The sequence below is a fragment of the Helianthus annuus genome, chromosome 13 (assembly GCF_002127325.2).
Source record: "Helianthus annuus cultivar XRQ/B chromosome 13, HanXRQr2.0-SUNRISE, whole genome shotgun sequence".
NCBI classification, from domain to species: Eukaryota; Viridiplantae; Streptophyta; class Magnoliopsida; order Asterales; family Asteraceae; genus Helianthus; species Helianthus annuus.
In genome coordinates, this window is record NC_035445.2 from 112,826,968 (window position 1) to 112,840,144 (window position 13,177).

Below are 13,177 nucleotides of genomic sequence, written 5' to 3' on the forward strand. Positions count from 1 at the left end.
AAGAAAAATGTTGATTGGTTGAAAATGAGGGTGACCCACCATCTCCTCTCTCCTTCATTGCGGTGAACCTTCCCCGATCCCTCTCTCCGATTTCCCTCCCCTCTTTGATGGCGGCACCCTTACCGCTCGGCAAAAATGGTCCCCGAAGGGAGTCCCCGAGGGTACCCCGGGTGCCCTAAGATTTGTCATCCAATTTATCACAGTAATTTACCCTGTCACATGACAGAAAACACCTCAAAATAAAAATAAAGACATTATTCATCAAACCACTACACATACACATCTTAATGGACCATTCAAATTGAAACGCGCGCTTCATTTACTCCTTCACCAAAAACCAGTGGAGCTTCCATAGATCCAGTTAACCGCCGGTTAACATGACGACATTAGAGAAGTTGTTCATGCAAATCTTCGAGCGAAAGGACTCAATCATCGAACAACTGCAGCAGCAAGCCGATTTATACACACAACAACTCGCATCGACACTTGTAATCGACGGAATTACACCTCCTCCTTGGCTTCTGAGCCCTAATTCTTCGAATCCTAATGGTATGCATCTAGATTTAGCAGTTATTGTTTGTTAATTTTAGGTTAAACTGGATGATTTCAACACATTGTTACGGAATTAGGTTGTAGTTGTATATACTTATACAGCTGTAGTTGTCAGATTTGGAATCCAAATGGTACGCATCCAGATTTCGGAGTTTTAGTAGATATTGTTTGTTAGTTTTAGGTTAAACTGGATGATTTCAACACATTGTTACGGAATTAGGTTTTGTTTTATACGTTTTTCTCTTCAGTTAGGTTATGTAATTGGTGTTCATTTCGTTGTTTTTTTGGCGAATTTTGTAGAAGGAGACAGTTAGGTTTATACTTATTTTTGTCCTGTGAAGTGTGAAGGAATAAAATCTCTGATGGTGTTATTTGAAGTGTTTGTGTGATATAGATATGTGAACTTGTGATTTATCATGTGATCATTGCTGAAGGAGACAATAATCACTGACACACCAGGTTGTTAAAAGCTTAAGGAGCACTCAAGGCGCATAGGCTGACCATGGAGAGCCTAGGCGCTTAAAAAGCGAGGTTATTTTTAAGCTAGGCACGTAGTATAAAATGCCAGTTATAGGGGTTCGGTACCGAATGGGTACCGTGCTCATCCCTAGCGCCTAGGGGGCTTTTGTCAAGATAGGTCACAAATTCATCGATGTGTACTTTAAGATGGTGTTCCAAACGCTTTTAGGGTCTGTTTGGGGTCAAAGGGGGTTAATGGAAGATTTGCTGGCTGTGGGAGTTCAGTTAGATATAATGTTGTCTATTTGACATGTTTGATTTACTAGTTATGGTGTTGTTTGGATATTTCTAAATAACAAGATATAATGTGAAAGTAGACATCAAACTGACCAGTCACTAGTCAGAAAATAGTTAATTCTAATTTGATCAATTACTAGAGAGTAACCAGCATGGTATATTTAGTATGAATTGTTACACTTAATATCATAGAGTTTTGTAGTCTGTTTGAGACTAATAGAGTACTGTTATCCATCTGTCAATGATATGTAAAGCAGTGTTTATGAGCTTAATTTGTAAACCTTTGTTATTTTGCAGGGTTGGAAAAAGAACAAATTATCTCTAAGCTCTTACTCCGGCCTCCACCAGATTCCATTCGATACTCAATCGGTGGGCACTCTCTGTACTACCCGCCTGTTGTTCCTGGTGGAAATATTAATAGACAGTTATCCACTGAAAAGTGCACGGAAACACATGCTCCTAACAAAGCTGTTGATCTAAGCAATGAACATATGGTGACACTTGAGTGTCATAAAAATGACAATGTAGGTATCTTAGATCATGTTCCTGAGCAAGATGACAGTGCTAAATCCCCTCAGAGTGAGATGGATGCTAGAATAACAAGCATTTATGCTGCACCCGATGCGTCACTTGCTAGAATTCAGAGGTCCAAGTCCAGGCAAAAAGCTCGGGAGCTACGCACTGGTGGCAAAACTACTGCCAAAAGTCGCTTAAACAATGAAAATAGAACACATATTTCTTTAAGCGGAGAGTCAAAATCCAAAAAGGATTTCCATCACGTTATTCAAGATAAATGCCCTTCAGAGATGAACAAATGGAATAATATCAGTGTGGCAGAAGAAGGAAACGATGAAAAGGGAAATGATGGAACCAGTCATAATAAAATTGGGTCCTCGTTTGATAAGGAAGAATTAGATGATGACATCATAGTGGAGCCAATAGGTGAGTCATTGCAGCAATCTTGTCGTGTTAATGATGTTATCGAAGAGGCCAATCTTCCTGATGTTTGTTTGGGAAGTTATGCAAGCAAAAAATCGATAACCAGGAAGCTACAAGGTACAAAAAGCCAAAACAATCGTTTTTCTGGTAGAATTACAAGGTCTAGAAGTTCAAGGCTACAAACTAGTGGAATAAACCAGTCTTCAAAACCGGGCACGTCTGTTTCTCGCAATCCGAAAGGTGCAGGTGCACTTTCTCATTCTGTTGGTGATTCAATGCAATCAAACAAGTTAAAAGATGCAGCCAAAAATTCTTGTGATATAAATGTGGAGACACAAGCTATTTGTAGCCATGAAGGTTTATTAAAGCCAGTCGTTTCCTCCTATATTGATATGAACGAATCTCTACTTCGTGGGAAGCACCAAAAAAATGCTGAAATTGAGGGAAATGGGCCTATAGATGAGCTAGTTGCAATGCAGCCTGTAAATTCTGGTAATAATTTGGATCCGGTTACCTTAAGGCAATCTTCTAACAGTTGTATGAATGTTATACCAAAGCAATTGAACTTTGATGAAATTGACAAAGGTGATCTAAATGAAGTCTTTAGTTCACTTTCCAAGAAGAGAAAACCGGATGAAATGTCGGGAGGTGATCTAAATGAAGTCTTTAGTTCACTTTTCAAGAAGAGAAAACCGGATGAAATGTCGGGAAAAGAGTGCTATTCTTCGAAGGAGGTTGCACCATCAATTGATCATGAATCTAGCTGCAATGTCATTGAGCAGCAGTTACCAAAACAAAATGACCTGTCAAGCGGGACAGAAACCACAAGGGCACATAGTTATAACAACATTGATGAACTAGCAAAAGGCGAAATGAAGAATATTGATGTGGACATGAATGACAACCATCCGGTGATGGATGATGTTGAGCATGATGATATTGATGTAACATGTGACGTAAAATTATCTCCCAAAGAAGTCAATAATAAATTTGATAAAGAAAAGCATTCAGAAACATCTCATTCGAATGAAGATCAAGCATCCTCATTAAACATTCAAACCGAAGAGGTAATTTTTACTTTATGTCGTACTTATCTTTTATTAATCAACGTACCAGTTCAATACAGCAACTCACTCATTTTTTATTGTATGCTTAACTATATTAAACAGCTAAAATGTAAGCTTGATCTATATTCTATACGAAAAATCCAAAATATATGTAGATATACAATGAAGTAAATAGAACTTCAGGAAGAAGGTTGAATGAAGAACCCTTTGTGTTAGCTGATCTGATTACAATTTAGATATCTATTAGTACAAATCAGCTTGGGCTATTGGTTAATAATTGGTAGAATTTTAACAGGTATGATATCGGTGTTTGGCGGTTAAACTGGTTTTACTGGGTGAGAATCTGTAAACGAGTTTTCTAGTAACCACTTTAATCTCCCCAATTATTATTACACCTTTTTTTTCTTATGTAAACGCTTTGTGACTAATGCTGTGTGCTAAGCAGTTAATTTGGTAAAAAATCAGATATCGGTCAAGGACCGATATTTGAGATATAGGTTATAGCGGTAGGGGTGTGAATTTCTGACACGACCCGAAAACACGACACGAACCTAACACGAAATTCCCGGGTTTAAGTTTAGTCTAAATGGGTTCGGGTCAGTTTCAGGTTGAACCCGCGAACCTGTTTAGCTAAACGGGTCGGGTTCGGGTCAACCCGGTCGGGTTAAAAGATTGACCCGTTTAACCCATTTATATTATATTTTATTTTCTACAAATATGTTATATGTCATAAATTAATTTGGGCGTGTATTTTATGCATAATTATAACTTAAAAAGAGAGATTGACATAAAGTTTTATAATTTTTTTGAAAGGATAAAGTTTTATAATTAAAGTGCAAGTAGAATTGGCAATACTAACATCATGTAGAATTTATATATATAGCAATTTTACACTATACTCTCCTACCATTAACGAATTAACCTCTTGCAACTTGCAAAACACTAAGAATTGTAGCAAGTAGGAACTGATTAAGACTCAAAACACCAACAATTTGCAATTAAGACTTAAAACACTAATACCAACAATAAGAAGAAAAACAAGTGGTAGAACTAAGAAGAAAGGTACTAATATCAGAAAAATTGGTGATATATCGGTCAAATATTTGTCAAATATCGGTCAATATCGCCAATAATATCGGTACCGATATTCAGACCAATATTTTACATGGGGACCGATAACCGATATATCGGGGCTATATCACCGATATTAACTGCATAACTGTGTGGAATCAAATGCATTCAGAATTTGCAAAAAAACCGGTAACTTTGATTTCCGTAGAAAGTTATCCAGTTTAAAGAACATGAATGTATGCATATTAATTTGTAATATTTACAATTTACATACATCACTACTTCCAGCTTCCAAATTACGACTTCGAACCAACTTTTGTCCTGTTGCATGGTAACTTTGGATGACATTTGATCTTAAAAAGTACATACTTTGAATCATATGTTTACTCATGTATTTAGTTATCATGCTTATGATACAGAACTAAAAGTGGCAACTCTACTCTTATTATCACATTTTTTAAGTGATATTTCTATTTTATGATAGGATGATCTTGACCATAAAGACAAGGAGAGTGCTGCTGGTGTTTATATGCTTGTGTCCAACATTAAGTCATCATTGACTTCAAGTTTAACCAAACAAGGAAATGATAGTTTTGAAGATTGTTTCGATAAGGAAGTCAACGAACCAGAGGTAGATCTTGAAGTTGGGCCAATACCTAAGCTGTCCAATATGAAACTGAATTCTGCTAAGGCTAATACATGGCCTTTGAATCAGCAGAAAGATGTTGAAGACCAACCAAACTGCTTTTCAGATTCACGAAACTTTAGGGTACATATTCAAAGAGATGGAATTCGTTGTGATTTGGAGACCGAGACCCCTGAAAATGGTTCAAATTTATTAAAGGGATCTGCATCTATACTTTCGTCTGAAAAGATACATCTTATTCAGTCAGATGGCATGCAGAGCAGTGAAAAGAGAGTTCATTATGATATGAATTGTGATTTGTTAGAAGGAACACAGTCCTTACTTGAGACTCAAGCTGCTGAGGTATTTATATTCTACAGATGGTGACTTATCCTTATTTTTCTATAAATTACATATTAATTATTACTATATAACAAATGTGGTAGGATCTTAGGAACAGTGTGGTGGTGCTAACACGCACCGCCATGTGTCACATTTTCATTGGTCTGCAATTTCAATTCTTTTTGCATTCTTAGATTTTTTCGGTCAGGTTTTCTTTGCCAATATGAGTCGTTTTTGTTTTACGATTTCTCGGTTTTGGTCGTCGTTTGCTTACTAACTGCGCCCACAACACGGTTTTGCCCCCACTTTCTAAAAGCTATAAAAAACGTTAAAAAGTATCACTTTGAGTCTTTGACCCACTCGACTTTATAATACGTGTCGGTATAAGTTCGAGTTTGTCTGCGCTTTATGCCGTGTCGCGGTATAAGTTCGCTTTTTTTTCTGCGTTTTACGTCAAGTGGTGGTATAAATTCACGTTTTTTCCATTAAGTTTTTTACTGGTTTTGATTGTCGTTTCCTTACTACTTAGCACGGTTTCACCACCCCACAACGCGGGGGTTAAATACTAGTTTGCCGTATTTGTAATCAGATTTCGATCAAAATTTATGTAATATACTCGCAGGAAATTGTTACTGAAGTGGATGATGACACTGCAGAAATTACTGACACACTCAAACAGGCTGAATCAACTTGTGTCGTAAATTTGATCAAGAATGTAGCTGCTGATGATTCTACGTATAGCTTGGCAGTAGATGTGGTACCTACACCTTCAATCATCAACGGTGACGTTGCGGTTACCGACAATTTTGAGATAAACCTTCCTGAGTGGGTGTCTTCACCAATTGATGACAATACCATGGTTGTATCTGACAAAATCACTCCGGTCTATGAGGGTTTTATCATAGATGACGAAACGGGAAATGTAAACGTGGGGAATAATGAAGGTGGAATAGGTTTTGACACACTGGAAATCCCGAGTACCACAATTGAACGAGCTAGCATTATAGAGAAGCTTTGTAAATCCGCAAGCATGCAGACGCCATTGTCTCAGTTTTCGCCTTCATGTACGCAACATCAAGTTGAAGGCTTATATGGATTTATGGCAGACGGGATTCTTGACCACGTTGACCTTGGAACCAGTGTATCTATTGATGAAGATTCTAGAAAGAATCCACAGCAACAAAAATTTGATTGTGCTACACCATTATACTATCAATTGAAAAACCATTATTCATCTCCTGTTGGAAAGCTTTGGGAAAGATCAGCTTCAAGCTCAGGTAGTTCGGAGATTCAAATGAGCTCAAATCCCGATCTTACTTGCTTCCCGATTGAAGAAGATCCGAGCGATAACGAAGAAAATGAGAACCCAGACGAGATGCAGGATAAACTTCAAGAAAACATAAGTCCAGATGAAGAAAATGAAAATCCAGTTACGGTTTCTACTGAAATGAAAATTGAAAGAAGGGAGAATGATGATGACGTGGCGGTTGCAAATCATATCTCCATGTCATCCATGAAGTATGCAGATAGATACAGCTCGAATTCTGTTGTCAGTATGGAGGTTAGTGTCCCGCGGACACGTGATAAAGTGAAATATAAGCCTAAAATTCCTCATGGGATTAAGGTAAGTAGGTACGAGGAAGATAACCGGAATTCGTCTATTGCTACACGTGCTAGTAGCAGGGGAAATTTGTCTGTAAATAGTAAAAATAAGAGCGGTATAAGAAGTGGAATACCAAGGCTGTCACAAAAGGAGGCTAAACGTAACAATATTGTATCGAACATTGCATCGTTTATCCCAATGGTTCAACAGAAACAAGCAACCGCTGCTTGCACAGGTTTGTTTAAATCTTTATCTGTTTTCTCCTTGTGTTGCCTTACTATTCCAATGCATTAATGTCTTAACACTAGAGGTAGAAATTTTGACCCATTTATTTATGTATGGATCGTTTGTGTTGTGTTTAATCTCCTTTATTCCAAAGGTATCAAATGGGTTGAACAGGTAAAATGTGATGAAAGTGGCCTCTTTTTATAGAGGTTTAGATTTTAACGGGAGTAAAATGCTGTTTTCGTCCTTGAGGTTTGGCCAGTTTTGTGACTTTTGTCCAAAGGTTTGTTTTTCTGCATCTGGATCCAAAAGCTTTGAAATTTTGCCATTTTAATCTGGCTCGTTATCTTCATCCTTTTTTCTTCGTTATGTCGGGGGGTATTTCCGCCTTTTTTGTTTACTTAACGGGCAATTTAGTCTTTTCAGGGGTATTCCGTCTTTTTACATAAAGTGAAAAAGACTGAATTGCCCTTTAAGTTAACAAAAATGGCGAAAATACCTCTGACTTAATGGAGAAAAATGGATGGAGTTAACGAGCCGGATGACAATGACAAGATTTCAAACCTTTTGGATCAGATGAGGAAAAACAAACCTTTAGACGAAAGTCGCAAAACTGGCCAGATCATGGGGACGGAAACGGTATTTTACTCTTTCAACTGTTAGAATACTTTCTCCGCAATCATTTTTATTTTACTAATTATATAAAAATAGTGCACTGGATGAAAAATGGCTGTGGGTCAACATACTGGCTGTTTGGCCGTTTTACCCAACCCGCCCATTTTGCACCTCTACTTCCAACCCAGGATGATAAAGAGCATTAAGACTGTTGCTTGTGTATTTTAACCTTTTATTTATTCTTGAAGGGAAAAGGGACATCAAAGTGAAGGCTCTGGAAGCTGCAGAGGCTGCAAAACGCCGCGAACAAGAAAAGGAGAATGAGAGAAAACTGAAAAAAGAAGCATTGAAGCTTGAACGAGAAAGAATCGGGAAAGAAAATGCAAAAGAAATGGAATTAAAATTGAAAAAGCAAGAGGAATTAAAGAAAAAAGAAGCTGAGATAGCAGCAAGGAAAAGGCAACGGGAGGAAGAAGAGCGGAAACAATTGGTCAAGAAACGAAAGCTTGTCGCAGAAGCACAAAAAAATCAGAAATTAAAAAATGAAAAATCACGTCCTGGGAAATTGGAGCCAGAAAAGCATGTCAAAAATGTTGGTTCCCTTTTAATCTCTGTAGTTCTTTCTTCTTTGTGCTTGTTGTGTCGCCGTGTCGGGATTTACCATATTAACTATTAAGATTGCCACACTGTCACAGGCTGCTGTGGCTGGAAACAAGAAGAATAACAAAAATGCAGATGAAAGTAGTTTTCAGAAACAAGACACTGGATTGAAGATAGACAAAAGTTTAGCAACTGTCGTCCTGCAAGTTACATCTGTTCCTGAAAACCGTGATGCTTCCAATGATTGCGGTGAGAAAGATAAGGTATATCTTTATTGTATCCATGATTTTCATTCATATGTTGTGAGTTGTGACTGCCTCAGGTAATATTTGCCCAACAAATCAGATAAATATGAAAAGTGGATGAAACTGAAACCACTCAAAGGTCATCTAATGTGTATACTAATGCTTAAAACATCCTTCCTTAATCATTTTATTCTAAAGAAATATATTCATGTTTTACTAGTGTCGTCTTTTTTAATCATATTCATTATATTATATCATTTACAAAATTAGAAAAAATAGGCTCAAAAAGTCCTATGCAGTTAATGAGGTAAAAAATTGGATATCGGTCAAGGACTGATTTTTGAGATATCGGTTATCACGGTGGGATATCTGTAATTTTTTATCATGCTGAATTTATTTATATATAGAAATTTAACACAAACAATTTAGTCTACCCCCCTACCATTAACAAATTAACCTTTTACAACTTGCAAAACACTAACAGTTATAGCAAGTAGAAACTGATTAAGACTTAAAACACTAACATTTAACACTAACAATTAAGCCTTAAGACGCTAATAGCAGCAATAAGAAGAAAGACTAATGGTAGAACTGAGAAGAAAGGTACTAATATCGGGAAAACCGGTAATATACCAGTCAAATATTGATCCAATATTGGTCAATATTATCGGTACCGATATTCTGACCGATATTTTCCACCGATATCTCACTAGGGGACCAATCACCTATATCGCGATATTAACTGCATAGAAAAAAAATCATTATATTAAATCATTTCCTTCACTGATCAAGAACTTTTCTTGCATAGGCAACAAACGTAAATGAAATGTCACCTGTAAAAGTTGTACCCGTGAAGTTGACAAGTCAAGAAAATTCATATGATATATCTCCTTATCAATGTTCTGATGACGAGGATGATGATGAGGATGAACCATCCATCAAGAAGTTTGTCCCTTCATGGGCCAGGTGATAACTTGATATTCTTAATCATATTCCCCAAAACATTTTTTTTTCACCTTTTTATTTGTAAATATGTGATTTGGCTTTCTTTCTGCAGTAAAAACCGCGTGGCCATGGTTCTACCATTGCAGCAGAAACTCAACCCTGAATTAATATTCTCTGTAGATAGCTTTTGCAGTATGGATGAAGGTAATTATTCAATATCTTCTTTTCACGGGTATTAAATTATCTCTTATTTGATGGCGGTTGATGTTCTAATAACCACTGACTTATGATCACGTGCTTGCAGTTCTCTTGCCACGTAGGCTACAAGCACAGTAGGTTGCATATGCTAATTATGTACTCACCTGTAAGTTGTTCTTGTTGTTATGGTACTTTTTCAATTTTTAGTTCTGGCAGATTTTGATTTTGCACGCTATCCTGCTACCACGCACAATTTATATGCAGATAAAGCGCGTCCATGTTATTTGCAGCCTGTGTAAAGGAATGAATGAGAATGGTTGTGTAGTCAAATGATTCTTCCAAATTATCTTGATCGAATGTCCATGGTTGCTAGAATAGCTTTCGCGGGAATGATCTTGCAAACTCTAAACTTCTAAACCGGTGGCTTTATTGAATCGTTTGAGATAGATTACCATCTACAATCGTGCATTCGTAATTTGTCTATAATTGTAGTGTCCATGTGTCTTATAATATGAATACTGTAGTTAATGTGCATGAGATTACATCTTTTGTTTGATTTAAGATCAAATACTTATTACATTAGTTTTTAGTTTTTACGTGATAGTTTAGATACTTTTTGATTGATAACTTAAGAAAAGTTAGATTTAAGGGTAAATTACACTTTTCGTTCTTTATGTTTTATGTTTGTATCGAATTGCAACAGATAACCTTTAACTTCAATAATTACAGTCATAATCCTTTATATGTAAAATCCACTACAACATACGTCCTTTAGCATTAACCTGTATAGTCTCATAAGGGTAATTTAGTCTTTTTACCAATTATCAAATCATTTAATTTTTTTTTGTTAATAAACAACACAAAAATAATATTTAAAATCCATTTTCTCTCTAAACACTATAAGTCTCTCTCTCTAAGTAAGTAATCACCACCAAATCCCACCACCACCATTTAAGGACCCCTAGAACAACCCTCATAACAATCCCAAAATTTGATTTCTTTAATCATAGTTAGACATTAAGATGTTGGGACTTTTGATCAGAAAATGAAGACGAGTATGATGGTGCAAGAATTACGTTGAATATGTGCGGTCATAGGCTATGGTCGGAGCTCACACCAGCGTCGACGGCGATCTCCCTGTGGTGGAAATTAGATTACAAGTAAAACTGTTCAAGTTAGATTAAAATAAAACATTCCATTCATTTCAAACGATAAATCCAAGACATAAGTTAAACCAAAGTAGTTGTTCAGCGGAAGCATAAGGTAAATTGTAAATCAGTTGTTCAAAACAAGTGTTCATAATCAAAGAGCATATATCCAGGAGTCTCGACCCATGACCACTCCAGCACTCCCAGATAGCAAGTCCATATTAAGAATCTAACGACCTGCAAGCATGCAGACAAGTGTGTCAGACGACGCTGGTGAGTTCAAAGTTTTGTTAACGCGTTTAGTTACCAGATATGAGTTTAAAACAGTTCAATGATTTGCTTTGATGTTGTTATTAACTCGATTACCGCAGATGGCTACTAGATTTATTTGCCCAACCCCAATATCTCTATCAAAACATTGGTCAAGTGGTGAAGGTAATTAGTTTACGCCCATCCTCCCCGGTACGGTGTGAGGGTGCCAAACCTAATAGCGCTATCAACTAATAACCTCGTTGCCTCCCTGACAACTAATCGGTAGATGTAAGGGTTTATATGATAGAACTGAGTGTAATAACCAACATCCCGATAACATGACATTCCTCCCCGGAACGTTACCCGATATCCCTCCCCGGGATGCATGCTAGGAAAAAGAGAAGTGAACTCACCTTGGTTTGCTCGGTTTGGTTAATTACTTGTTCACACTTAAACAGTCACAACCTAAGATATTCACGTATACAAAAATCAGTTTACCATCACGTTGATCACATACGTTCATAATGTGCATTCATAGTAGAACCATGGCTTAAAAGGTAACAATTAATTCAGCATGTAATACACGTAACAGATGGTTTACCATACATACTAGATACATCAGGTTTCCTATTCTCGATTAATGTTATTCAATCTTTACCATACATGCAATTAGTGTAATCATCATAACCTACTGTTCATGTGAAGTCCTTCGGCGAAAGTTGCACTTGACGAAACCGCTTGTGACGAAACACCATGTGTTTCGTCGAGTTAACATGTGACGAAAGTCACTATGTTTCGTCGAGTTAACATGTGATGAAAGACATTACGTCTCGTCGGCGTTACTAGATAACCGAACACACCCAGAAACCCTAATCATGCTCTTAACACTTAACAATAGCAATCACAATCATTCGATTCTCATCATGGATCAAAACTGCTAAACCCCTTGATTTGTATGTGCCCTCAATCATAACCAACCCATTAATAAACAACCCCTGATGCGTGTCGGTGTGTATATAATTTAGGTGTATATTTTAAGCCCTTTTTACACTTTTTAGCCAAGTTTTAAATTTATAAACACGATATTCACTAACACTAAGCACACATATGGGCAAGTGCACCCATCGTGGACGTAGTATAGTGTTGGTAAGATACCTAGGTCGTCCAAGGACACAAGAGCTTTTAGTACCGGTTTATCCTCAACGTCTAATCAAATCAAAATGTTAGAAAAAGATTTTTAAACTAGAAAAATAAAACTAACTAAAATGCTGAAAAAGAAAATAAAAGTAAAAACAGATAGACAAGTGAATCACTTGGATCCGACTCGTGTGTAGTGTAACCTTTGATTATTTTCGCACTTTTGCACTTGTTTAAGAGATTATCTTAGTTATTGTAGTAGGCCCCTCTTTTGAAGGTGACGTTACCCTCAACCCAGTAGTTTGAGTCAGCAAGGATACACTCCTAAAGGGTCGGATTATTGAAAGATAATTAATTAAGTTATTAATGCATAATGTGGTAGGCCCCTCTTTTGAAGGTGACGTTACCCTCGGCTAAGTAGTCTGAGTCAGCAGGGATACAGTCCTAAGTAGCCGGGTTAAACTTTTAATAGTAGTTTAACTTATGAGGGGATCAAAGAGTTTGGACCCCCGCCATCCAATACCGTTGGGTATTGAAGGAGGTCCTACTAAATTTGACCCAGGTCCTTTGCAGGATCTATACAATGAACAATGGCAAGACTCTTACGAAACCGTTCCCTTAACCCCCGACCAGGTAGCCAACATACCTCCATATAGACCGTGGAGGTATGAATGGTGAAAATATTTTATTTTATATAGACAGTAACATAATGCCAAGACACCACGGACAAACGATAAGGAAGAATCACCTTCAACATAAGAAACTAGTAATTAAAGTCATTAATACAAAACCAATAAAAAAGTGCAAAAGATTAAAAATAAAAAGTATTACACTAAACACTTGTCTTCACCAAGTGA

The 13,177-nt window shown here is 36.9% G+C and overlaps 1 protein-coding gene across 1 annotated transcript; it reads left to right on the top strand.

The window, feature by feature from the left end:
- The first annotated feature begins 291 nt into the window (after positions 1–291).
- LOC110899003 lies at positions 292–10,407 on the top strand. The gene is made up of 10 exons (XM_022145864.2): positions 292–549; positions 1,606–3,314; positions 4,870–5,373; positions 5,975–7,190; positions 8,044–8,387; positions 8,491–8,658; positions 9,449–9,606; positions 9,698–9,789; positions 9,890–9,949; positions 10,048–10,407. Exons 1-9 carry the CDS (start codon positions 378–380, stop codon positions 9,919–9,921), a joined length of 4,395 nt encoding a protein of 1,464 aa, XP_022001556.1. The 5' UTR covers positions 292–377; the 3' UTR covers positions 9,922–9,949; positions 10,048–10,407.
- The last annotated feature ends 2,770 nt before the right edge of the window (positions 10,408–13,177 follow it).